General features: G+C 43.4%; 1 protein-coding gene across 3 annotated transcripts in view; it reads right to left on the bottom strand.

The window, feature by feature from the left end:
* Positions 1-9,768: 9,768 nt before the first annotated feature.
* NTRK2 (neurotrophic receptor tyrosine kinase 2) overlaps positions 9,769-27,533 on the bottom strand; it is a 138,559-nt gene continuing 120,794 nt past the window's right edge. For all 3 annotated transcript variants that reach the window (XM_039222730.1, XM_039222732.1, XM_039222731.1), the window contains one exon: positions 9,769-14,835. In XM_039222730.1, coding sequence (XP_039078661.1) covers positions 14,798-14,835 — 38 coding nt within the window. In that variant the 3' untranslated portion in view covers positions 9,769-14,797. The remainder of the gene's footprint in view (positions 14,836-27,533) is intronic.

Here is a 27,533-nt window from a genome sequence, read left to right as displayed (position 1 = left end):
ATTCAACAAACATTGAACCTTTTCTAAGTGCTAGTATGACTAAAGGCCATGTGATATGTCTCTTTTACCTTGATGGCAAGATTTAAATTTTTACTGTTTTATTAATAAAATGTTTTTAAGTTTATTCTGAGAGAGACAGCAAGCAGGGTAGAGTCAGAGAAAGAGAGATCGCAGACCCCAATGTGGAGCTCAAACTCACGAACCCATGAGATCATGACCCAAGACAAAACCAAGATTTGCACACTTAACCAACTGAGCCACCCAGGAGCCCCTCAATTTTTATCAAATGACTGAATGAGAAGTGGGAATCACAATAGATAATGACTACCTTGTGAATCTACTATATGTGGATGTATTCATTCTTAACTAATCCTCACAACTTGTGTGTTAGAAATTATTATCCCTATTTCATAGAATGGGAAACTGAGTCCTAACAAGGTTAAGAACCAGGTCCACAGCATGGGCACAAAGGAGCTGGAGGGATTTGGCACCTACGTCATGTGTATGAGACATTATGCCACAACCTCTCAAATAAACTCAATTCTCAAGTGTTGTGGGTTCAGTAGTAGTCTCCAAAAAAGGTATTTCCAATTCTATCCCAGAACCAGTGAGGGGAGTCTTATCTGGAAAATAAGTCTGCAGATGTCAGTAAAGATCTCAAGGTGAGATCATCCTCAGCTTAGGATGGGTCCTAAATCCAATGATAATTATTCCTTTTTTTTAAGTTTATTTATTTATTCTGAGAGACACAGAGATAGAATGGTGGGGGAGGGGCAGGGAGAGAAGAAGAAAATCCCAAGCAGGCTCCACACTGTCAGCACAGAGCCAGGTATGGGGCTCAAACACACGAACTATGAGATCATGACCTGAGCTGAAATCAAGAGTTGGTCACTTACCCTACTGAGCCACCCAGGTGCCCTAATAATTATTCTTACAAGAGGAAATGAGGACACAGGAGAAGAAGGCTATTTGAAGACTGACAAAGACTGGAGTGGTATGTCTACAAGCCATCAGAAGCTAGGAGAGGCCTGGAACAGATTTTCCCTCTGACTCTCCAGAAGGAACCGATCCTGTCACCACTTCAATTTCTGACCTCTGGCCTCCACATTGTGTAAGAATACATTTCTGTTGTTTTCAGCCATCAAGTTTGTGGTTATTTGTTAGAGCGGCCCTGGGAAACTAATACATCAAAATATTTCAAGTTGACGTAATGAAGATATCCCCAGAAAACTTAGCCTCTACTGTTCCTGGGGCGGGTGGGGCTGTGGGGAGGAGGGGGGTAGGGAGGGGGGAACTGGGCCGCATTCAGGATCATAAGACTTTGCTGACCTTCCTCATCTCAGAGGCTCCTTATTTCTGATCAAGTTTTGTCCAGAAACATTCTCACATTGCAATAGAAGTGAACTCAACTAAGAATTATATGTATTTCATTTCTTTCTTCAAAAGCACATGAGTCCTCAAACAGGAATGGTGTGTGGCCCAGTGTTTTGCAAGAATTCAATTTAATGCAGCAGTAGAGGACCCAGACTCTTCTCATAAGATAATCAAATACAGCACAACACTATTATGGGACTATAGGAATAACCATGTTGTCCTAGAGGAAAGGTGAGCTGAGAGTCAGGTCCAACACACACCTAGTCAGGGTCTAAGATAATCTGAATTCTGTACATCAATCTCATTAGATAGCAGCATCTGGGAAGAGTGTCAAGAAGCACTGGGCTTGACTGGAATCAGAAGATCAGGGTTCAAATTCTGACCTGATATGTGGTTCTTACTACCTATGGGCTTGTGGTTCTTACTACCTCTGGAGGTGGGCTGGACTGGGCTCTGCTGGGTCCACTGCTGCCCCTGCCAGGGTCTCCTTCCTGGAGGACTGCCCTTGAACTACCAGAGCCCATTTTTGCCTGTTTTGACCCTCATCCAATGACTGGTGGGTGCAAGAATATGAAAGCCCAGCTCTCAGATTTCTGGGGTGCAACTTAACACTCCAGAGTTCCCCTTCCAAGAGGCTAGGCCTGAAATCATTTTCCTGCTTGGCCAATCCTTCCCAGTCTTGCTTTGTCCACTCCTCCTGCAGGGTGCCCTGAAGCACACCCTTAACAAATCCTTCCTTTGTGAACCCTCATCTGTGGATCCAGGAAAGTTGGCTGCAGACCAGTATCTGCTCAAGGATGCTGAGGAGGAACCCTATCTTAAAAGAAATGAGCAGAACATCCAGCAGAAGGGTCACAAAAGGCAAAATTTGGCAAAAGACATGTTTAGTTTGGCTCACAAAGACTTTAAAAAATGTGAGGGGTCTTTCCAACATGTTAAAACTGGGAAATTTCACAGAAAAACCCAGATTTCCCCTGGTCTTGGAAAATCAGATTTGGCTGCTCTGAGCCTACGGTCTTATACAGCAGCAGAGGTGAGCCCCACCAGCCTACCTACCTCCTACTCCTACATAACCTATCGGGTCTCTGTAGCCACTGGTGTTGCCAAACCATGGTCGAGCACACGGAAAACACTCAATAAAGTCTGTTGAACTTGAACAAGACATCATTTCTCTTGAAAACAGCTGAACTGCAGGAGGGCAAAGGTGAAGCACCTATAGGCAGATGCTTGGCTCGGTTCAGTCGTGAGTGCTTTCCACTGACCTGGCAAGGTGTGGATGTGCGACGTCACGAGCACCCCCCTGGAAGATGGTGAACCAGGAAGGCGAGCTGCCAGGACAGGAAATTTGAGGAGGAACACACAAGGAAATGAAATACAATCATTTGCGGTTTGAGTATGCAGGCGACAAAAAACAAAAACAGATCTTAGTTTCAGCCCGCTGTTTCGCGTCGCCATAAATAAAGGGACGGCTACAGCTCAAAACTGACATTTTAAACAGTTCAAAGTGTTGAACTGCCCAGTCTGTGGACTTCTTTTTTTTTTTTTTTACAGGATGATCATAGTCAAAGGCCTTTAAACCAAGTGAATTGGTAGTAAGTCATTTAGGGAAGCAGAGGTTCCCTTAAGCCCTGGAATCCAGCCATCCAGGTGAGTGTCTATGTCACTGTCATTTAGAGGGAGATGGGGAGTAGTGTCTATCAAGTGCATCGCTTTTTGGAGGTCAGATGAGACAGTACGTCTTGTCGGAGGGCGTAACTGACCAAGGGCCCCCACTATATCCTGAAACTCACATGTGCTCTGAAATCCATTCCGTCACTTGCCCATGGTCCACGCTCCCTGTGGGCTGCTCCAGCACCAGACTGAGTGTCGGACAGCACACTAAGGAGGACCCATCCTGGGAGCCAAGGAGCTCCTCTGATGGCTGGTTTGGCTCCAAGACTCCCCAGAAGCCCTGCCCACACTTCCGTAGGGTGAATGGAGTCAAGAGCGCAGGACCTAACCTCCTCCCCTCCCTCACACGAGCTGTACTCGCACTGCAGCCCACAGCCCCCACAGTCTTCCCAGCTCCTTCCCCATCTTCTCTCACACAAGAGTTTCTCCTGATTAGAATCCTGGCAGCTTCAATCCCATCTTGGCGTCTGCTTCTCAGAGGACACGTTCTGCATTTGAAAATTCCTCCTGCCTATATTCGGCAAAATCTGTCAACTCTACCCAATGAACAAGGCTCTCAACTTCTGTGTGGTTACATGAATCCGAAGAAGCAAGCACTTACAAAGAGAACTGAAAATGAGCAGGCTTTAAGGACCTGGATAAAAAGTTACAGAAAGAGGAAAAGACAAAGCCGGAAGAAGGGGAGGAAGAAGTAGGAGGACACAAGATGTTTGTAGTTATTCTTCCATTTTGACAATTTTCCACTAAGGAAATGGGCACAGGGCTCCCTGTAATGCCACCTGCTCACACCTCTGGGAAGAACTCTCAGAGCTGTTCTGTGTTACCTGTCCTGGTCCAGAATGCCACCTGTTAAATTGCCATTTGCAGATGAGATGTGCAGTCCTTTAGAGGACTGCTGGCCAGGAAGCCTTTTGTGACCACAGTGCAGACTACAAGACTATCATTCTCAATACCCCAAACCCTAACCTCTCCAATTGTCACTTTGTGGAAAAGCAGGGAAAGGGAAATACACTGCCTATATGAGATACGTAAAATGTGCCTTACAATCAAGAAAAGAAAGAATATAGCCACACACACACACACACACACACACACACACAGGCACTCTTACTCTGCTAAGAGGGTTAATGTTCAAAGGAACCCTTCGGGCTGGTTATTTCATAATTCACAGCAAAATAGAAGAGAGACAAAATCAGCAGCATCGTTTATAAGCCCTGGAAAATGGAAGTTTCCAAGCTGTCATAAATAAGGATGGAAGCACTTGCCAAGTCAGAAATTTTGCCAAGTTTGAAATCCACTCAATCCTTACATCTTGGAGCTCAGAACGGAACACCAACCTTTTGGGATTTGTAATCATTTCTTCTCCACAAAACTTCTTGCTATTTATAAAGGAGTAAAAACAAAAAGCAAAAAATACAATATGGAAAGTTTTTAAAAGGAGCTGGTTGGGAACATTACACCACGGTGCGCATCGGGAAGGCAATAATGGTACAGATGGTGTATGTACTGGGATTAAATTCCTATTTAATCAAACAGGGCTTAAAGTATGCAATATTCTGTGTGTCTGCGTGTGTGTGTGTGTGTGTGTGTGTGAGAGAGAGAGAGAGAGAGGAGAGAGAGAGAGAGAATAATTATGTATTTCCTTGCTCTCTCTCTCACACACACACACACACACACACACACACACTGTCTTTACTATGCAAATACTTCACCCAACTGATTCTAAAATTTTAATGTGTGAAAAACAAACAGAGGTCAAAGCATGTTTCTGCATGTAGTTGGCTTGTGTGGAAAGAGAACTACAGAAAAAGTAAAGAGTAATTTTCTTTTAAGATAAAAGGGAAAGGGGGTGCCTGGGTGGCTCAGTCAGTTGAGTATTCGACTCTTAATTTCAGCCCAGCTCATGATCTCATGTTTTGTGAGTTAGAGTCCCACATCCAGCTCTAAGCTGACAGTGAAAAGCCTGTTTGGGATTCTCTCTCTGTCTCTCCGTCCCTCCCCTGCTCATGCTCTCTCTCTCTCAAAATAAATAACTTTTAAAAAATGATATAAAAGGGAAAGAGAAAACAGGTTACTCTTCACCAACTGACACTGGGGTGTAAAGAATCAGAGAAACCAAAATGAAGAGCAGAGGTCTGATGGGAATCTCAGAATTTGTAGTTGTGGGGTCCCCCAAGATGCAAAGGGAAGGCACAAACTTGAGAGAAGCAAGGCCAGAGACATGGATCTTACAGGCAGATGGATCTGATTTGTGTGACTCTGAGCAAGTTACTTTCTAAGTCTTCGTTTTCTTATGCATGAAGTATGGACAATCATAGCATCGGTATTATAGATATTAACATCACACCACAGCCTGTGAGGCCAAAGATAGCATTTATTCTGCTTATTGCGGTATTCCCCCCTGCCCCCGTGTGTGGCTCACTGTCTGACCTACAATGGACACAATACTTACTGGATTTGGAACAGACATGACATAAGATGAAGCAAGATACTGAAGACTTTAGTCTACATCTCAGTTGGGGTCATGTCAAGGGAAAAGAACTCAGCGCAAATGGTTTAAAGGAAGAGATATGGGCACAGTGTAGAGAGGTGTGGGCAGGTTAAAGAGACAGGCAAGAGACAGTAAGATACTGGAGACTGTCCACAGTGGGAAGCCTTTCCCCTCCACAAGGATAGAGGGGAACAGATGGCAGAAAAATGGAGACTGTCAAGCCGGACTGCAGATGCACAGGGATGAGCCCTGATAGGGATGAACTTCGTTGTGTGGACCAGGGAAGACACACCCCTTCCCCTCTCCTCCACCCAACACCTGCTAGTCACCCCGCTGCTCAAGCACACAGGGGAGTCAGCACACCACCCCCCTGAGGAGTAGAACATGACATGCAGTTCCACAGTGTATACTGAAGGAGGGTGATGGACAGGTAATTGATCCTCCCCCACCCCAATATAGGAGCCTAAGTAAACGCAGAGAGAAAACCCTTCAAGGGAGTAATATCTGTAAAGACTGAGGCACCCCAATAGTCTACATCTTAGTTCATGTAAAAACTCAGGACGTCTATGTGGCTTGGTCAGTTAAGCATCTCATTTTTTATTTCAGTTCTGATCACGATCTCTTGGTTCATGAGATCAAGCCCAGAGTTGGGCTCTGCACTGACAGCACAGAGCCTGCTTGGGATTCTCTCTCCCTCTCTCTCTCTGCCCCTTCCTGCTTGTGTTCTTTCTCTCAAAATAAATAAATAAAGATTAAAATTTTTTTTAAAAAAACCGAGAACACCCCCCTCAAAGTTAAAACAGTGCCGACGACTCTCTACTTCTCACCCCACCTCAAATGTCTTTAGTAAAATGGCATGAACTTACCTGAAGTCTAATACTAATCCTTAAAGCAAGCAGCCACAGCCTACATTTTTAGTTAGAGAGTCAGCAGGACTAAACACCATATGATGAGAATTATTAAAAAGAAATGAAAGGGTGTCAAGCACAAAAGGGACCTTTCCTTTCCTCCTGGGAAACCTATCAATATTTTAAAAGAAGAGGTTGGGCTGGGGGTGGGGGGAGGATTTACTCTTCATTAGTTTATGGTTGGGCAGAGATTTTAAGTCAGTAAACAAAGGCCCCAGGGGTCTTGTGCCATGTGACATGGGACCTGACCAAACGACTGGAAAATCTGTGCATACCCTTGGCAGTCTCTTTCAGTCACTGGGTGCCAGATGGGATATTTGGGGACAGGAGCATCCACAACACTTAGCTATTCAGATGATGTTCTGCCTCGCTGTGTTTCAGAGGCTAGAAGCCACTTGGGCTTTCTCCACCACTTTGTTCTCATGTCTGGATGTTCTAGCTGGAGGTGGCAGGACGCTGCATCCTCAGACAAGCTTCCCCCGCCCCACCCCCCCACCTCCACCCCCACTGCGGTTATTCCTTGGAGAGTCAGGACTGTTCAAATGAGCTGTAAGCGCTCCAGTGCGAGAGCCCCGAGAAAACGCATCTCAGAACAGTCATGACCAACAAATCTGTCTTCGGATACAACAGATGAAATAAACATGCACTGGGCTTGCACTTGCTGAACCTGTACTTGATACTACTTCTCTGTTTCATAATGTAGTATTTAGAAGGCGTGTGCAACTCGCTATTGTGCCACATAGCTGAAAGATTTGCACGGGCTCTGTTAGTGCCACATTCAAATAACTGCAGGCTTACGGGGGCAGCAGGTGCCTTGGCAGTGTGATAGGTTAATCTTACATTCTGCTTTTTCACGACCATAATCTCTACTCAGTTTCTAGCAGGTGTGTCCACTGGACACTCGTAAGGCCCTGAGGATGCCCAGGGTAACTCGCTGGCCTGCCCCCAGCCCCGGGGCTGCCCAAGGGTCCATACAGGGTAGTTGTTTCAAGTTCCGTACCTGGAGCCAGCCTGGCAGAGTTCAAATCCTGGTGTTAGCGCTCATTAGCTAGGTAACCTGGAGCAAGTCCCTCAAACCTGCTGTTCCTCAGTTTCCTAACCTTTAAAATCGAGAGGATCATAAGTTAATCCGTGCAACACTTAATGCAGTACTTGACACTCAGTGAGAAAACCGATACCTACTTACGAGTACTATCATTTAGATCCTGGAGTTGATCTCACTTTAAAATGTGGAACACAACAGCAACAGCAAAAATGCGTTAAATCAAGTGCCGATTAAGATTTCAGCACCACTTATTTAAGAAGATTTAATAAGAAAAAAGCCCAGATGATAAAATATTTTCAAAGAAATGAAATTGTATTATTTCCAACACGAAGTAGCTCCAGGAAGGCCAATCATGCATTCTTGCTAGAGCTCCTACCAGAAACTACCTCAGGAAGTAGACAAGCGTAATCTCCTTATTTGTAGTTCATTGCCTGGAAACACTTGTCTCCAAGGCTTAAGGAAGCTTGAGACCAATCCTTTCTTTCACACAGTCTCTCAGTCACTTTGTTTCCAAAGATTTTCAAATGGATAATTGAAAAGCTAAAGTTAATGTAGACCCTGTTCAAAGGATCCAAAATTCTGAATTAACAAAGTGAGAAGAGGCAGACCATATTGGGGTATGACCTTCCATGCTTTCTCTTCCAGAATCCTCAAACAATAGAGCGTCACTCCAACTCACTGAACTATCATAATATAGGTCCAAAAAAATGGCACCCTCTTATTTTATCAAAATCAAACCTGAAAAGAATAAATGTGCAAGAATTGCCTGGGCAGAGTGAAGGATCGAGGAAGAGAATCACTGCAACTCCAGAGATAGCGTCACAGCCTGGACTGCATCCAGAATGACCCAGTGAGTGAAGTTCCCTTCCATTGGACTCCATTATTTGCACCCACACCATCGCCATATGGAGAATACATACAGATGAGTCTGGGATTCTGGGGCATTTCCTGAGGGACCCACGAGCATAAGTGCACATACTAGTCCATCAAAATATTTTTATTAGTGACACTAAGTGCTGCCCACATGTGCACTCATTTAACTCTCATCAGAGCCTCATGGGTAGGGTCTATTAACATTATCATCCTGGGGTGCCTGGGGGGCTCAGTCAGTTAAGTTCTGACTCTTGACTTCAGCTCAGTTCATGATTTCACAGTTCATGAGTTTGAGCCCCACATAGGGCTCTGGGCTGACAGCATGGAGCCTGCTTGGAATTCTCTCTCTCCCTCTCTCTCTGCCCTTTTCCCCTGCTCATATTGTCTCTTTCAAAATAAATAAATAAGCTTTAAAAATAGTATCATCTCATGAGGAACAGAGCCATGAAATAGCTTTCCCAAGGTCATGTAGTTTGTGAGTATAACTGGGATTCAAGTCTGCACAGCCTGGGTTCGTTGCCTACTGCCTCAAATTATTACACCACTTCCAAATATCCAATGAAATCTATGTAGAAGGGCATTTAGAAAAAATACAAGTCACCGGCACTAACCAAGCTCTTAGAAGAGGTCAGTGTACTTGGGTTGATGAGACATCAAGTCACACTGGATCGGTTTTTCCAGTCCCTAAGTCTTCAATGTGGAGCAAAGCCCTTTCAAGTTACCAGAAGGTGAAAGCAGGCTCAAATGAATCCGAGCTGGGGGTCCTACAGACTTTCCTTTTTGGTCCTATCCTAAAAGGAAAACATGAAAAAGGGACAATGAGGGGGCGGGGGGAATGGAGATGAGAGGACTGTGAATTGTGGCCACCATGTTAACAGTTGTGGTTGGATGGTACTGTATCTCTCTGTCCACTTGTCTTCCTCTCTCTTACCTCCATGAAAGCACGAGTCATTTTCATTTGGCTACAAAGTCACATAGAATGGAGGGACAGAGTACTAAGTGTGCCCTCTTGCTGGGACCTGGGTCATTCCAAGTTCTTAAAATACCGAAGAACTTTCCCACAGAATGTAAGTCGTTTTTCCTTTTTTAATTCCCTTCGACTTTTGTTTATTTTCCAGGATTGCCTCTTAGCCAATGAAAACATATCTAACGCAAAAATCAGTAAACAATAAATGTGTAATTCACACTGATGGAAATTTTAAAAGTCCCTTTTGAGGGAGAGGAGATGTATTCCAGGATCTATAGTGGGTTTGGGACTCCCAAAACTCTGAGTGACGTTTCTCACCCTCTTTCTTTTGATACCTTTAGCTTTGAACATTGCCAATGCCACACGGGGTGATGATATGTGTTTGAGGAAGGGAGGGGAAGTATACAAGGCCCTACACAGAATGCAAGACACATGGAGATGAATTATAAAACTTTATTGGCTTGTTAAAAAATAATGAATGAATTCAGCAAGTACATTTATGGTCTATCCACATTGTTAAAACAGCACTTAAAAATAAAATAAAAATGAGTATCCATTATTTACAGGAAATGTGAAAAAATGACTTTAAAACCTGGAACATTATGGGGAAAAATGGGGCATGCTTATGATTCACAGACTGCCTATGGATTACAGCAAGTGGATTTGAACAGGAAGTAAATGAAACCTGAGGATTCTTCTTTCTCTGAAATGTCGTTATTTTTTTTTTTTTCTTTTTAGCTGTACTGAGGTATAATTAACAAATAAAATTGTAAGGTATTTAAAAGATACAACGTGATGATTTGAAATACCTACATATTATGAACAGAGTCTCTTGCTCTTTTATATTTGATTATGCTCCACTCATAAATTGACTGTCTCAAAATAAAGGGGGTGAAAATCTCTGTTCTTGTCTTTGCTTCTCACACATTTTCCCCCCGTGAAAACTAAGGCTTTGGACACAGCTAACAGCAACCCATCTTGGATGTTCACCAACGACCATCCCAAGGCCCCACTGCAGCCGAATTAAACCCAGAGTGATCACACTGTCAGAATCAGATGGATGGGAAGGTCCCTTGTCCCTGACGACCGATATGAGGAAATGGGCCAACCAGAATGGAAAGCCACCTTCTGTGACAACTGTTTTCATGTCACTCTCTGGGTTGGGAGTTCTGTTCACTTAATTCTGTCTGGCAGCACCCCACAGAAAATTATATTCTTTTCTGTCCAGGAGTGTCCTTAGCCTTCCCAGGTGCCCTTGAATAGACCTGACATGGCTCATGGGCACTGTAGGTGTGTGAGCACAGCGTGACACACTTAATGAAACGGCGACCTCCGTTCCGGTTTCCTTGGAGTCTAGTCTGCAGGAGCCCAAGGGTTCCCACTGACCTTGGCCCGACAAGAAGGGCATGGCCCACATGGCCAGACACAGCCACCCAGCGAAGGCCCTGCATAATATAGAGTCCCATCCCTTTCTGCATCTGGTCAGGACAACACAAGACAAAATGAGCATCTGTTGCTGTGTTGGGGGGTACTGGATGAAAACCAGGGAGAAGTTCTAGACAGAAAGCACAAGAACAGTGCAAGAGTGGCTCAGCTCGCTCCGCGGTGGCATGAGAGAAGTCACGTAAGGCCCCATTCCTGTTTGTTCCCATTTTGCAGTGAACATAAAAAGCGAGTGCAAACCAACCAAGAAAGCAAATAAAAGTAAACCCTCCATCTGTTGTGGGGTCAGTTTGGATGACTCGAGAGAGACAGAAAAGTCAGGGATTTTAAGCAGATCACAAAGGAGAGACCAAGCAGGAGGGCCTCCCTCACGCTTGCCCTCGCACCCCCTCCCCCAGAGCTAACTTCCTGCCTGTTGGCCTTGGACCTCTGCTCTGAGGAAGGTGGAGCCTTGAGCCCTAACCTCTCTGCATGAGCTTCAGGCCATCCTTCTCTGTGCTCTGTGCTATGGGGTGAGGCTGGGACTATTTCCTTCCTTCTCTTCTGTGTCCCCTACTTTTGGAAAGACACTCAATGGGTCAAAAATGAAATGGGTCTGGGCTGGAAGACCAGGAGTGTAAACCCTGGAGTCGATGGTCCCCGAAGTAGGTGGGGATTCCTTTTTCCGATTGGGAAATGCACCTTCTTTAGTCTCAAACCAGTGTCACCTGGGATACCAATGGGAGTAGTTTCTAAGTCTGTCCCAGCTGACTCCTAGGCTCTCAGGGGGACCCCATTCAAGATACGGGACCTGAGCCACACCTCTTGAGGTGGCACACCTGTTTTCTGTTTACCAATGGCCACATGAGTATATTAAGGACCCATGAACGGGACTTTGTGCTTTCCCATCTGAACCCCCAAGTGGGCCAGGTGACACGGACACTGGTGACAGGAAGGGATGTCAGATAAAACAGGAGGAAGGGCTTGCTAGGCTGTCCCTGGCCACACAGAGGTGGTGCCAATCAGGACAGAGGGAAAAGTGCCGCAAGACAGTCCCAGGCAGCGTGACAGAGCCGAGGCCCCGGCTGGCAGAAGTCGCAGGAGGGCCCCATAGATAAGTGACACGCTGAGGACCAGTGGGGTGCTAACCTCAATGGTGAGAAAGCTCTCAATGGCCATGCTGGGAAGTGTGCTTGCAAAGGAAAGGTAGTAGGAACCAGTGAGAGAACAATGATGTTGCTTTAAGACAAAAGTAACAAACTGGCAGCCCACAGTTGTTTTGTTGGCCTACATAATGTTTTAAAAATAACTGAGCCAACTTTGTAAAATAGGGACATTTCACATTTTAAAAAAATACAGATCTCAAGTTTCTCTTAAAGAATCAGAAGACTGGGGAGACTAGGGCCCCATTCCCCGGGCAACAGGAGTTGGCTGAGGCTGGGTGACCCCTGTCTGTCTGCAGGGGTGGGTGTCTGCTCACCCAGCACATGTCTTTTACGAAGGGCACCTGCCTGGCACTGAAACGCCAGGTCCTTGCGGGGGTGGGAGGGCAACAGACTTGATTTCAACAAAAATGCCTCATGTCCTTTTCTAATACTGAAAAACTACACAGTACGTGTCATTAGGAAGCTGTAAAAAGATTTCTTGTAGGAAACATAAAAAAGCAAAGGATAAAAGGGGGCAGTCCAGAGTATAGAAATGAGAAGATATGTCACTGACTGTGCTCTTCGGGGATTAAAGAAAAATGAAAAGCAAGGAACACAAGAACCATATGAAACAATTTTCTAATAGCCTGCTGTTTTCATCATTCCCTAGGAGATGTCAACTGCTTTTTGATATATTAAATTGCCTTATCTGTCCACTTCTCTCCATTTTAAAACAAAAATCTACCCTGGAAATCTTCTAGCTTTTGAATACAAATATTCATTTCTTTCTTTTTTTTTCCTTTGCATTCTGGGCAATGTACAAAATAGTCCTTAAACAACTCATTGCCTTTTTCTGGTTCCTTGGAATAAAATATAAAAGGGTTTCTGAAAAAAATAAATATATGAAACTTGTACCAAATGGCCGATATTTAAGAATGCTTGGTGTACTGCTCAGCTCCCAGTGTGAATTTCCTTTTTCTTTCAGGGTTCATGATTTCTGCAATTAGTTGGCCTCTTTTTAAATCAACAGCTTTGGGAAAGATCAAAATCTAAGTAGTGACGGGAACTGTCATTTAGCAGTGAGCAAGAAAGTGGGAATTCAGAGACTATTCAGGCCCCCCAACCCCCACCAAGGGCCAGCTGCTCTCCCACTCAAATGTGTCTTTGGAAAGAAAACATTTGAGAACAAGCAGCCTGTGTCTGCTTCGGAGAAGCTGCCCTTCTTTCAGGCACGGGTATGGAATAGCCAGGTTAAATGCTGTAATCCGTAGGACTCTGTGAAGTGTCTGTATCAAGCAATAACATATTTAGTGGCTAATGTAAAAGATAACGGTAGGTATAAAATATTCATCAGGAATCATCTTTTTATATCAATCGGTGCCTTAAAGGATCTTGGTTTATTAAGATTAACGCCTTAGTTACACAGGATGCAAAACAGTGTTTCCAAACATGTTGGACTAGTTAAAAATCTATAAATCCTTAAAGCTGAACTGCAAAACTTGAGTAGCTTTTTCAAAAAAAAAAAAAAATTTTTTTTTTTTCAAACATCCATAAGTTTCCAATCCAGCCATGGCATCTACGAGCATGCCTCAACAGTCAGAGCTGATCGTGTTGTTAAGCAAAATGCTCCAGGCCTGGCTTCCAGGTCCCCTTGAACAAGAAAAGTGTGAGGTGAGTCGGGGCAAGGGCAGCCCAAGCTGGCTGCCAGACACAATCTGACCTAGTAGATACACAGCAAAGGTCACTGCAATGGCCAGGTGAGTGACACAGGTGTCCATGTCAGGACTAAGGCCGGGGCGCAGGATTCTGTAGCTCCAAGGCTACCCTCTCAGTAATGAGGCTGGACACGATAAAGCACATACTCATTACCTCTGTGCGGCTGGGGTCAGGAAGAGCCTTCCTGCCCATGAAAACCAGCAGTAGTATAGAATGTAGCAGGGGACTATCCTTCTTAGAATATGGTCTCCTGCTCCCAGCAGGCCAGCCATTCTGCCCGCAGACCTTTTCAGAGTAGAAAAGCTGTAGTTCTGTCATGGGAACAGCATGAGATACTGTGGCCTTCTCACTAGGAAACTTCTAAAAAGCAGGTGGATCGCAGGGGGTGAATAAAAGGACATACACACCATATGTGTCTATTTCACTCTTTCAGTTAGCCTGAAACTGACTATGCCTAACGTAAATCTGTAGCCCCCAACTGCAGAGTTGCATTTTTTCCCCTTACCTGCTAATAAACTAGAAAAATCATTAGCGTTGATTACATGACTCTGGACTTTTATTGCCAGTGAAGTGAAGAACCTCTCAGCGGCGTCACCAAGTCCCTACAGCGATGCCCTTAACTCTTTTAGTCACTGCGCTGTAGATGGAAAAGTGAAACTTTCTGAATTCAGTTCTCATTAAACGTCAATGGAAAACGATGCTAAACTACATGTTAAATGGAGATTAGGCTGTTAGTGTATTCTTATACCTGCCCCTAAATTTAGATTTTTTTTTAACTTTGCAGTTCACCTTTAATCAACAGAAACAATAGAAATCAGTACATTTCCAGTACAGTCAAACCAGCACACCTTTCAGAAGACAAGCATGATCCAATGGAATTCCATTTCAGTTTTGTCGTTGAACAATTGTAAGGACAAAAGAGAAGCATTAATTTAAGATGTTTTCTTGAGAGTCTGCTTAGCTGCCTGTGAGCTGCCTCTGCAGTGGTGCTCCCCAAACACCGCTCACAACATCTGCAGGCTTCGTGTGGTACCTCCTGCAAACACCATGCTCGTCTACCAGACAACCCCAGCTACACGGTGTCTCCCGGGAGAAGCCAATGCCCGTCCCAAGAGTCCAGCTTACAAGGCAGCACCAACCACCAAGGACCAACCGCCCCCTTCTCTGTCTTTTCCTTTATTTCAGCTACCCATCCAGTGGGATCTTATGAAACAAAACAAAACCTAAAAGAAACACAAAATAAAACATAAGTCATGCTCAAAACAAATGTCAATGAAAATTAACATACAAATATAATCACTTTTAAGAGAATATAATAAATAATCAAAATCAAGACACAACATGGAATAAGCTTTGCAAACATAAAATAACATAGGATAACAACAGAAATTGGGAGAAAATGTGCATCTCATTATCAAGCCACTTAGTTGTAAATTCACAGAAAGCACAGGAAAGAAATGCAAATGATTTCTGCACACAGTTCCTACCCACAACAGTATCAGATGTTAACATCTTAATTTAAGGAGAAATCTGTGTACAGTATAGAGGACCCTTGGAGAAGTTTTATGTATAGGGGAAAAAAATAAAATTCAACAACAAATAGTTACCCCAAGTTCTGATTTTCTTTCCTCACTTAAGTTCTCCAAATTATTTCTAAAATATCTGTTTAGTTACTCAGCAACCAGATCAGAGAACTGGCTAGCTTTAGTGTGAAATACTGGACCACGCAAAGGTTTAGATTCTTTTTCAGGAATCTTAATATTAAATAATTAATTGCCTAAATTCAATAGTATCATATCATATATATGACACGCAGACATAGATAGATGGAATATCTATTATATAACATGATATACAGCATACAACATGTGGTATATTACATGCGTATATATATTGTATATATAATATAAGACATATAGCATATGCATATATTATATATAATACATGAAACATATAATATATAATACTTAAAATATTAACTAATCCTGCAAACATTTATTGAGCACTGGCCAAATAGTAGACACCACACAAGATGATACAAAAATAAAGAAAACAGAATTCCTTGACCTCCAATACTTAGTTGCCCCACAGAATGAATAAAAGGAATGAGTAAAGAGCTTACAGAATAAGTAACAGCTAATATGCTTGGTGTCAGGCCTTCTTCTAAACTCTTTGTCCAAATTAGCCCTTTTAAGTTCACAATAACCCTATGAGGTAGGTTCCATTAACACATCCACTTTACTGATGAGAAAACTGAAGCCCTGGGAGCAAAGCAGCTTGCTGGAGGCCCATCAAGTGTGTGATGGCAATCAGACCCCAACCCAGGGCCTCTGATTCTGCAGCTACCCTGCTGTGTCACCGCAGAGAGGACACGATCCCTCCAACTAGACTAGGAACACCCAGAAAGAACAGGGGAAATTCATTACATATAATCCTGTGTGTAATCCGCATGACTCTTCAACAGATCCCTAGGTGACAAAATAGATGATGCCATGGTAGAAACCCCCAAACCATTTTCAAGTTCAGCTTTGGAAGGTACCTCTAAACCCAACCCTCTAGACTCTGGATCTTCCTCACCCTGGTGCCTGGTCTGCCAAGTGCTGGTGTCATCTGCCTCCAGAGCTGTAATTACCACCACCAATCTGTATCATCATTTACAACAACCCTAAAAGAGTCTACAGAGCTTAATTTCCATGGCACCTCTCTGTCTTGCCCTTCCAAGTCTCAGGAGACGCAGTCGGTACAGATGCCAAACATCATTTGTGAATTTAATCACCCACAAAGCGCTGAGAATTTAGGAAACACACAGTGGTGCTGATTAAGATTCCTTCATTTCGGACTCTAGTCTCTTTCCAGAAGTTCAGCCGCCAGGCAAACATAAGCCACGCTGGTTTAAGAGTGCACTGTAATGCACATAGAACAAGGACATCAAATTCACTAACCCAACACCTTCCCTAAGAGGGCGGGTCTCCAATTCCTACCCATGGAAACAACAGGATTAATATTAGGATATCAAGTTTGCCAATAAAAACAAGGAACTTGGTGATACAAATAGAAGACATAATCCCCAAACCAAAAGATTTGGTGATTCAGTATACTATTTTCTCTGCACATTCAATCTTGAAAAGCTTTTGATTTCTAAATAACAATAATAATAATAATAATAATAACAGAACACATTAAACTGTTAATGTAAGCCTTATTTCCAATAGGTTTATGGAATAGGAACTCTAAGAGTTTACTCAGGTCTGAAGAGTTAACAACAGAACTCACACCACTCTTCCTTTGCTTCTTTTCTTTTTTTAAATATTTATTTGAGGGGACCAGAGCACAAGTGGGGGAGGGGCAGAGGGAGGAGGACAGAATATCTGAAGCAGCTCCATGCGGACAGGCTGACAACAAGCCTGACATGGGGCTCAAACTCACAAATCACAAACCACGAGATCATGACCTGAGCCTAAACTGGATGCTCAACCCACTGAGCTGCCCAGGGGCCCCTTCCTTTGCTTCTATTTGCCATGTTCCTTCCCCACCCACAGCCAAACTTTATTACAGTTGGGAAATGATTTGTTTTGCTAGATACAAGCTCTTTTGGACTGTCATTCAGTCAAGCTGCAAGTACAGTTGCCCCTATTTAAACTGATGTCATGTGTCCCTCCTCAACGTCCCTCTGCCTTTCATGATGTGTCCTTCTCAAAGAACCATACTTCAGGGAATAAAGCCACCAAAATAACACAGGCAGTATCTTCTATGCAAGGAAAAGCCAGTCTGTCGCAATGATAATCCATGTGTAGTGTCTGCAGTCAAACTGTTACTACCTCCCTCACCCCCACCTCAAGGAAGGCAAGTCAGCCTCCTCTCGGATACACTTGATCTTCACAAACTGCTGATACACTAAAGATACGTCATCCTATATTGAAAAACCAGTTTGATTTCAAGACTTGACTGTTTTATAAGGAGATGTATCCAGTGCTTCCTGTTTCTAAGGGCTTGATAGTAATATTCAGTAAGGTCCCCAATGCACCCACCAGGATCTCAAGACTTCTTCCCACTCATGTTACAAGAAACTCAAGAAAGGGGCCACAAAATGATATAAAACAATAGATAATTATTTTCTCCTAGTGACGGGGAAAGTTTTTAGACCACAACAAATGGCTGAACATCTTGCGGGTTTAGCAGCCAACCGAGCTGTCTAGCTTCTGAGCCTGAAATATAGATATTTTGACAATGTGACATTCTGAAGGATTTGCAGCATTCCGATGGTGCATGATAGTTATCGTGAGAATGGCTCCTTTATAAAAAAAAAAAAAAAAAAAAAAACTTCAGAGAAACTTTGCTGCTGCTGCTGCTTTCACTAGCTGATCTAAATAAGAACAAGGGTAAAGCAGGTGCTGTCAGAGATGTGGTGGAAAGTTGAAAGCTGAGAAAAAACCCCGGATGTGCCCTAAAACTCAGTCTCTGCTATTTGCTGATTCCTTTGACCTCTTCAAAGGGATGGACTGGGGTGGGGGAGCTGAAGGTCAGCGAAGCACTGTGCTTTCTTTACCACTGGCTTCCGATCCATTTAGATGTATTTACATTTGAACGCGCGCACATTTCCCTCCTATAACTCAGAAGCAATCAGCCATAAAATGGCAAGGATCTGCAGTACATTTAAATTAGCAGCAATTTATCTGGAGCAAAAAGGAAAACTGCTGAGTGGAAAGGAAGCAAAGGGAATGAAAGAAAGATGCAGCTGTTTGTCTAAAAAAGCAAATCTTATCTCATTTGGAAAATTCAAGTAGGGAACTGCCAACTTGGACATCCCTGTGGCATGATGCCACTTTGGAGACCGGATGGTGGCCAGGGTGCCAGTGTAGCTGCTCACCTTCATTGGAGAGCAAAGCAAATGCTTCCTGAGCCTTCTGGAAAATGTCTACTGGGTAAAATCAAAGAAGAAACTCCTATGTTCTCATAACACTAGGTGCCTAGGAAACAGTGGGTGCAAACAGCTTTCTGTCACAAAGGTAGATTTGAGCTGGGTGCAATCCTGCTTCATTTCAGCACTGGGGCTTAAATGCTGATCGTCCTAATTTGACATTTGTGGAGCATTTAATATCTGTTGGTGGTTGCATCCACTGTCCCTTGCCATTTGCCTTTTTTATTTTATAGGTGACTCACTCAACCCTCATAGCCAATGTGATGTGTCCAAGGTCACCCAAGAATGGAATCCAACAGTCGTTGGGTCGTTGGTCCCTCTTTTAACATGGCGTCCTCTGCACCTGTAGTGGAAATGCCCCAACTTAGAAGCCAGGTCCTGGTGCTTTCTTCTCTATGCTCATTTCAGTAGTTGCTTCATCATCCTTCAGATGCCTCTTTCCCTTCCCAAGGACATGTTTTGTCCACATGCCACCTCTTGCCCTAAGGTCCCGTTCCACCAAGCAAGCTCTTCTTGTTGAAGCCTTGACCATACCTGAAGGTCCATGCAAGGTCCAAGCCTCTTCTCCTAGTATTTAGTTGACTGGTCTCTTAACCTCTAAGACATTCTATTCCATTCATTCACATGGCCTTCTTTTGTACCTTTTAAAACTTGTATCTCTTTTCTGTCAACTTTCCTGTATCCGAGACTGCAGGCCACAGGAGGGCAAAGAGAGCATGTCTACCCACTTTTTGTGCCAACAACACCTTGTATGATACCAAAGGCTGAATACAATTCTGAGTTTCAGAATAGTGATATCTAAGCTTTGAGTTTTATTGAAGAACTTTGATGTGCTCGGTAACAGAACCAAAATGGAGGGGTGGAGATTTGTACAAAACAAGGTAGGATCTACTGTTTCTTGCTGGTAACTGGGTTAAGCAAATCATTTCAAAGCTTCCTGCATAAAATCACGTATTTGCTCAAAAGTATATTGAAGTTTCCAGTAAGACACATGGTCACCAAGTGAGTATCCTCCCGAAGCATTTTAAGCTCCTGGGGAAAAGGCGCTAGACTTAGTTTATTCTAATTCTTATGATGATCAAAACCATTGTGGGCGTCAGACAAAGAAAACTGTTGTCCATTTGTTAGCAACTAAAATTAAATGGCTGAGGATGGTCAGTAAGGCTTTTTCAAGTTCTGGTTTGACTTTACATAATGTAACTGAAAACTGAAGCAGGAAACACAAAGTTCTTGGCAAAGCTCGAATGTGTAAGGAAAGCCAAAGCTATTGCACAAATAAAGTTTAATGATTCTAAGGAGGACGTGGACTGATCAGCAGGGCCTGATGACAAGTGTCCAAGGGTTCAACTACTACCACGTCAGGGACTTCCCATAGGATGGGGAGCACATCCAAAAACTGATGCCATGCTCTATCTGTAGAATCACTTAAAAATTCTATAAGTGGAGTAGTTTCTTCTACTCCTAATTCTATAAGTGGTGTTTGTGGTTTAAGGGGCATTGAGATGAAGGCTTTCACTACAACCACCCTGAAACACCCAAATCAATCTATTTTTCTCCCTTGGGGTGTGTCTAGCCTCCTGGCTTACTTCTAGCCTCCTGGCTTACTTCACTAAGGATATATTGCAAAATCCATAGGTAGCTTTGTTACATGAAATGACATCTTCTTAAAGACAGTGTTCTGCAATTCTGAGACCAGAGAGCCTTGCCAATGATGCAAACCAGGACACATAGGCATGGCATTGTCAATTTTGTTATAGAATGCCAAGCACTCACAGCTGCCAACAGAGGTTTGTGCCTAGATTTGTTTTGATAAAATACTCTAGCCAGTGATTCTTCCTAGTGTACAAAGCCAGAGCACTAGAACCTACTGCCCCCAAATAGGAGACAAATGGCATAAAAACTATTACTCAATTAACCTATAGCAACGTCAAACCTGCAACACCAAACATACACAGTGGAGGTTGCTCGGCTCTGCTGAAGGGTGGGTGAAACCATAGCACACAGACCAGGAATATGTTTCTAGAAAAGTAAATTATGTGTAAAACAAGCAAGAGGAAACAAAGCGCTGTGGGTCAGCCATCACCTGCCTGACAATGATGGTGATGGTGGTGCTGAAGAAGAGAGCTGGGGATGGAAGGCAGAAGAGTAGAACGATGAGAAGGATTTCAAGTTGCTGTCAGTGTATGTACAGGTGGTGACCACAATTACTGGAGAGTGGAAAGAGAGATTCTAAAGCCACAGAAAGTACTCAGAGTACAGGTCCAAGTTTAAGCTGGTCCACAAAGGAAGAGAAGAAGTAAACATTAAATCTGTCCTGGAGCACCATTTTTTTCATTAGGCATCTGGCACCCCAAGCACTACTTTAAGGAAATTTTTTTAAGTTTTTTTATTTATTTCTAGGAGAGAGAGAGAGAGACAGCGTGAGCAGGGGAGGGTCAGAGAGAGAGGGAGTTGCAGACTGAAACAGGCTCCAGGCTCTGAGCTGGCAGTCAGCACAGAGCCCGATGCGGGGCCCGAACCCATGAACCGTGAGATCATGACCTAAGCGAAAGTTGGACGCTCAACCGACTAAGCCCCCCAGGCGCCCCCCAGGCACTACTTTAGAAACAAACTTTGAAGATGGTTCATGGGCAGGATGCTTGAAGAAAGCAACGGGGGGGGGGGGGGGGAAGGGAGTTTGGGGAGGGTTATGTGCATCATCTCTGCCTATTGTTGCAAAGCCTGGAGGTCAGATCCACTAATGGTTCCAATTAAGCAGAGAGAAGATCAAACAAAATGGTCTTCTCTTGAACAGAGGTACCTTATAAATCTCATCTCCATTTATTTTTTAAAAAATTTCTAATGTTTTATTTATTTTTGGGAGACAGAGATAGAGACAGCATGAGCAGGGGAGGGTCGGAGAGAGAGGGAAACACAGAATCCAAAGCAGTCTCCAGGCTCTCAACTAGCTGTCAGCACAGAGCCTGACATGGGGCTGGAACCCACGAGTCATGAGATCATGACCTGAGCCGAAGTCGGACACTTAACCGACTGAGCCACCTAGGCATCCCAAATCTCATCTCCATTTAAATGACCTAATAAGGGCTTAAGATAATGAAAGCACCCCTAAGCACCAAGTATTCCAGAATACAAAACAAAGATAGGTGCGGTTGATCATCTCCGAGGACTGACTACCATAAACATGAGTTACCGAAATCTGTCCCAGAGCAGGAAAACGAGCAAGACATTTTTCCGTCTGGCAATGAACTTCTTAGAAGGTTGGCTTCCATCCCAGGATCTGGCACAGACAAGTTGAAGCTCCCAGTCCACGTTGTGAGAACACAGCTCTTGCTTTTCAAGGAGTCTGGCTCATGGGGTTGCACCCCAGCCCTGCGATGGTTTTCTCTCCCCTGCGCTGCTGCATCACCTCCTCCTCACTGTCTCCCCCCCAGGCAATGACATCACCTCCCACTGCCCAGGGTCCTGCTCCCAGGCCACAGGTCTGCTCCCACACACAGGAGGCTTCATAGATATTTATCTGGCCTCAGCCTTTTATCCAGAGAAGTGGAAGTGTCCAAACTCAGACATAGATCATGGGCCAGGAAGGAGGTCCTTCACCCAAACATGTCCTTTTCCTCTGGTGCCTTTTCCCAAAAGCACCATTAGCAGAATGACTTCCATCATCCCAAAGTTACCTTGCTAGAACAAGACCTAAAACATGGCTCTCTTCCAAGAGGGGGTATGTTGGGTTGGAAAGTGTTGGGAGTCATTCTGAGCCCACTAGTCGAGAAAGCTCCTAGTGAGGTTAAAGCAAGTTTGCACGGTCTCTTGCTAATCAGATGATGACCGATATCCACCCCACTCAATTATTTCTGCTTGAGCACCAACCCCCGAGGTACCTTGTTGATTGGTATCAGGAGTGATTTGTCCCCTTATTCTGGCCCTGGTATGATGATTGCACCTTGTGAAGGAACTTATTGTGGAACTTCTTCTTTTGATTATGGGAACAGACATCATGTCTCCAGCAGGTCCTGTTTGCCTCCATACTTTCTCTTGACCTATGAACAGGCTAATGACCCTTACTCACAAAAGATTGGCCTTTATGTGTACAATTCTGTTTCTACTGTTGTGTTAGTCCAAGAGGTTCATACAGCTCAACATGTAAATCAGCTAACCAAAAATGTCCCTCATGCCCTAGCTATTCAAGAAATCATAAAACTAGACACAAAGGTAAATGCACTCGATGAGGCTATTCTATGTATTGGAAATGAGCTAAACTCTTTAAAGGTATGGCTGGCTCTCTGGTGCCATAAAGAATATAACTGGAAAATCAAGTCTTGCCCGCAGACAAAGAGCCTAACTTAGAGAGAAGGAACAGATAAGAGCAGAACATAAGTTACTACATATACCTTTGCTAACTGATGATGTATAACAGCCCCTTCCCTAAAGGCCTACATTCCACAAACACCTTCCCTTACCCTGGCAGCTGTGATGAGGATGGATAAGAGTATCTACAAACCTATGACTTAATCTTAGTGTTATTAAAATGTGAACACCCTGTTATTTTCTTAGTTACTCAACCTCACTATAATTGGACAGTTCTGGAAGAATACTTCTGTAAAACCTGTTTCTGTACATTTTCTAAAAACATCTTATCACAGAGAATGATCCATTGTAAAAATTCCATTTTCTGATGCCATGTTAACATTTGACCTATAAATAAAGACACTGAAACCAACAGGGCAGAGATGCCTGCCTGGTGACCAGAAAGATTCTCGTGGCTCTCTCCCTCCCTCCCTCGTCAACACCATCCATCCTTCAGGGACCCCTGGACCCGGCCGAAGCTGGACTCCAGCAGGAAAGAAGATTCATCCTGCTCTTGGCCAGACTACCTGGGACATTACTTGACACTTCTCTGTGAAACCCAATTTAAAATCCCAGATTGGACCCCACAAAAGTGTATCCAACTCTAACTCCAAAGGTCAGCCCTCACTCTAGCAAGGGTTATAAGGGAATATCCCAGAACCGCTCATCAGCCTGAAAAAGTACCAGCCCATTTACACCACCAAGACCAGGATTCATGGTCTCAAAATGCTTCCTCATCAGGCAGAAGCCTCAGGATCTGGTGCACAGTCAGTGGCTCTGCACATCTCTTATAAGTAGCAGGTAACCCAATTCGAAAGACCTCAGTAAATCGGAGTGTGTATTCTCCCTAGGAAGCTGGAGAAGTGCAAAGTCAATCCTTAAGTCACAGCCTTGGATGCATTCACACTAAGGCAGCCAGCAGAACCCCCGACTTGACGTAAGTTAACCCCACATTCTAGAAGCTTCTGCTGTTTTTCTTCACTCAAAGAGCTAGCTCATTCTGGAACAAGTCCATGCTGCCATGCCGTCCAGCCTCACCATTCTTAATAATACCTCAGCAGCATCTTACAGCAGCTGGCTGTGAGTCAACCTCAGTGGTGCTACCTGGCAACTCCCCTTTCTGAAAGACAAGCAAGACTCTACTCCAACTCCCTTCAGAATCGTTTGGTTCGGGTACAATTTCCACACAGAGAAGACTCGGGATTTTAAAGAGAGTGCATTTTTACACACACCAGATTTCACAGTTTATTTTCTTTTTTAAATAAAGTATGCATGGCATATATGGCATACTAAATATAACAGCTTGGTTAAGAATTACAGCAACCATGCCAAGAATCAACCAGAACCAAGACACTGAGAAAACAATGTATTCTGGTTGTTGTTTTTCTTTTTAATGAAAATTTAATGTATCCAAACATCTGACATTATTTTCAGAAATGCTTTCCAAAGCTTACAGGAAGTTCTTTGCTAAGTCCAAGTGATTAAAAGGAAAAGGCTATTTACCTTGTAACCCGGCACACATTCTTAGGTTAAATCAGAAATCACCATCTACATAAGCGCAAGAGGTGTTCAAACACATGTGACAGGCAACTGCACTGCCTTACATGAAAGCAGTAAAAATTGTTAAGGGTCATGTGAATGAAAGGACACAGTACAATTACCTGTGCCTAGCAGGGATGACTGGATTATAAATTAGTGTTTTTTCTTTATTCGTATTTACGGCCATTCACCATCCAGCATTTAAATATACAAGATCCTAGACCTTTACTTCCTGCTAGCAATGGAACTAGAATTTTTATAAGTACAGTGCCCCCACATGTTTATTTTCTTTGGCAATTGTGTGCTAATCAATTCATTTCCACAGTGAAGCCTGAAAGAAAACTGGCTGGCTGAGTAGACATCAAGAAGCAATCTGAAGCCAGACAGACCTGAGTTTGGATCCGGCCCCCGCCCCTCCGAAGCTGTGCAATCCTGGCCACGTCAGCGGACCTCTCTGATTTTCAGTTACCCAACGCTAGAGTACAAATGAAATAGATCCAACATATTGTGATGAATAGAATACGAGTACCTCCTGTCCATGCCATATCCCAGGTCCTCAACTCAGGGTACTTGCTCAAATTATGACTCTTAACATTTAGACAAAGTGCCAAGCCTTAGAATTTCCAAACTATCCTACTGACCTAAAAAAATACAGTCAGAATGATTCCCTCTCATTAAAGGCATTTCTATGTTTTATCAAATATGTATTATTTACTAAAAATATGTTCAGGATGATAGACTTCTAACCCAAAATGTTTTGGATTTGATAATGAAGTTTTCCCTTTACAAACCCAAATGAAGTTGTACTTTATTGATTGCAAATTATCACCCTGCCCCTGCCATCTGTGTTGCTGTGCTTTGTTTTTGTTTGTTTCTTTTTGCTTTTGGGGGCAAAAAACATTACAGCTAAGTCCCAACCAGAAATGAAGATACACCATTTCTTAAAATATTATTAAATAATGTAAGGAAGATGGGGCATCTGGCTGGCTCAGTAGGTTAATGTCCAACTCTTGGGTTCAGCTCAGGTCATGATCTCATGCCTTTGTGGGTTTGAGCCCTACATTTGGCTCTCTGCTGGCCACACAGAGCCTCCTTGGGATTGTCTCTCTCCCTCTCCAGCTGCCCTTTCCCCGCTCATGCTGTCTGTCTCTCTCAAAATAAATAAACAAACTTAAAAAATTTTTTAATAGTGTAAGGAAAAGAAATACGACTATTTATAAAAACCTAGTTTCCATATATCTTTCCAAGTATAGATAAATCATATTTCACATACTTCTTTTGGGAAAGGGGCTATCATTTGGTTGTCGTGAAGTGAAAAGGAGGTTAATGCTTCTATTTTACAGATGAAAACATTTAAGTAAAAGGGCATTAAGTAGTCATATTTTTTTAACCTAAGTAAATGTTTCATTCATTCACCAATCACAAAAAAATAAACCACTTCCCACCATGATGACATGACACCAAATGTCTTTTAAAAATTGTTTCCTGAGAGGTGACCAGGTGGCTCAGTCATTTGATCAGCAGACTCTTAATTTCACCTCAGGTCATGATCCCAGGCTGGTAGGATCGAGCCCAACATCAGGCTCTGCACTGAGCACAGAGCCTATTTAAGATCTTCTCTCTCTTTCCCTCTGCTCCTCCCCACTTATGCTTGTTGGCTCTCTCTCTAAAAAATAAATAAGTAAATTAAAAAAAAAAATCAGCTTAGCTGAATGTGACTCAGTGTGATTAGCACTTTAGAACAAAAAATTCTTCAGTTTCCTTTCCTAAGCAAGGACTTCTGTTATCCACCAAGAAATAAATGCTTCAAAAAAAGTAGAAAGAAAGAAAGAAAGAAAAAGAAAGAAAGAAAGAAAGAAAGAAAGAAAGAAAGAAAGAAAGAAAGAAAGAAAGAAAGAGAAATATTAAAAAACCAAGGGGACTTTAAAATAGATGAACCCTTATTACCCCAACCACTGGGGTATTGCTGGGATGCTCTCCTGCTACACACTAGCATAACTCTGCCTTGATGCCTTTCAGATTTCCCTTCACAAGGCTGAGCAGTGAGCTCCAATCCCGCACACAAGTGCTCCAGTGACCACTGCAAATCATTACCTTCAACTGTATTTCAACGATAGACCTAAATAGACTCTTTGTTAGGAGCTCTGAAGTAAAATTTAACAGAAGGGAACTTTTCTCAAAAATTCCATCTTCACATGCCTGGAACAGTGGGCTACTCTCAGTGAGAAGCCCCGGGGATGCCGGACCACAGCTGTCTGAGCCACGGGAAGTCATGTGCTGGATCACTCCTTTCCCAGCAGACAAGATGTCTTTCCAGGCCAAAATGGCAGCTGCAGCTGGTGATACCACTCTGAGTCTGAAGGCTGGCCAGTGCCAGGGACTTTGCAGCCATGACAGAAAATGTCTGAGAACCATTCCATAGCTTCCAATTCCAGAACCACAAAGAAATGTTTTGTCTCCATCCATAGCTATCGGAATCCACAGTTCTACAACTGAGGAATATACACAGATGATAAATAGGAAACCACATCCTGATTGTCCTAGACACCCACACTAGATGCCCAGAGGCCAAGGGGCACCTCTTGTCACACATCCTCTAGACCCAGAGGTGCCCCTGAGACATCGCACATTTCCTCCTAGCTAGCATCTTTCAGCAGCAGCTAAATGAACCAAACCCTAACTAAATTTAACTGGATAATTGCACCTAAATTACAGTCACAAAGCCCCTTCAGAAGATCCAGTCGATTTCTTGAGGGAGAAAGTAAATGTTTTACTATATAATTATAAACTTAATTAACATAAAATAAATTAATTAGGGACTTGTGCTGGTAATGAACACCATGGTTTCACTGTTTATTGCTCTATTTTCCAGGGGAAGATAAACCTGGAAGAGGGGGCTCACTTCCGATTCAAACCTAATTCCACCTCACCTCTCCCACACCACTCAACTGCTAGAGTTCTCCTTTATCCTCCGTGGCATGGCAGCGAAAATTCGACAGGATTCGGACAGAGACAGTATATGTACTAATCTCTAGGAAAAAATGAAAAAAAAAAAAAAAAAAACCCGTCCCAAGCCATCTCGGCTACAATAGTTCCTCGCTGGCAGTTCACCGAAAGAAC

The sequence above is a fragment of the Hyaena hyaena genome, unplaced genomic scaffold (genome assembly GCF_003009895.1).
Source record: "Hyaena hyaena isolate Hyena2069 unplaced genomic scaffold, ASM300989v1 scaffold_1183, whole genome shotgun sequence".
NCBI classification, from domain to species: domain Eukaryota; kingdom Metazoa; phylum Chordata; class Mammalia; order Carnivora; family Hyaenidae; genus Hyaena; species Hyaena hyaena.
This window is presented reverse-complemented; position numbering and strand designations above follow the sequence as displayed.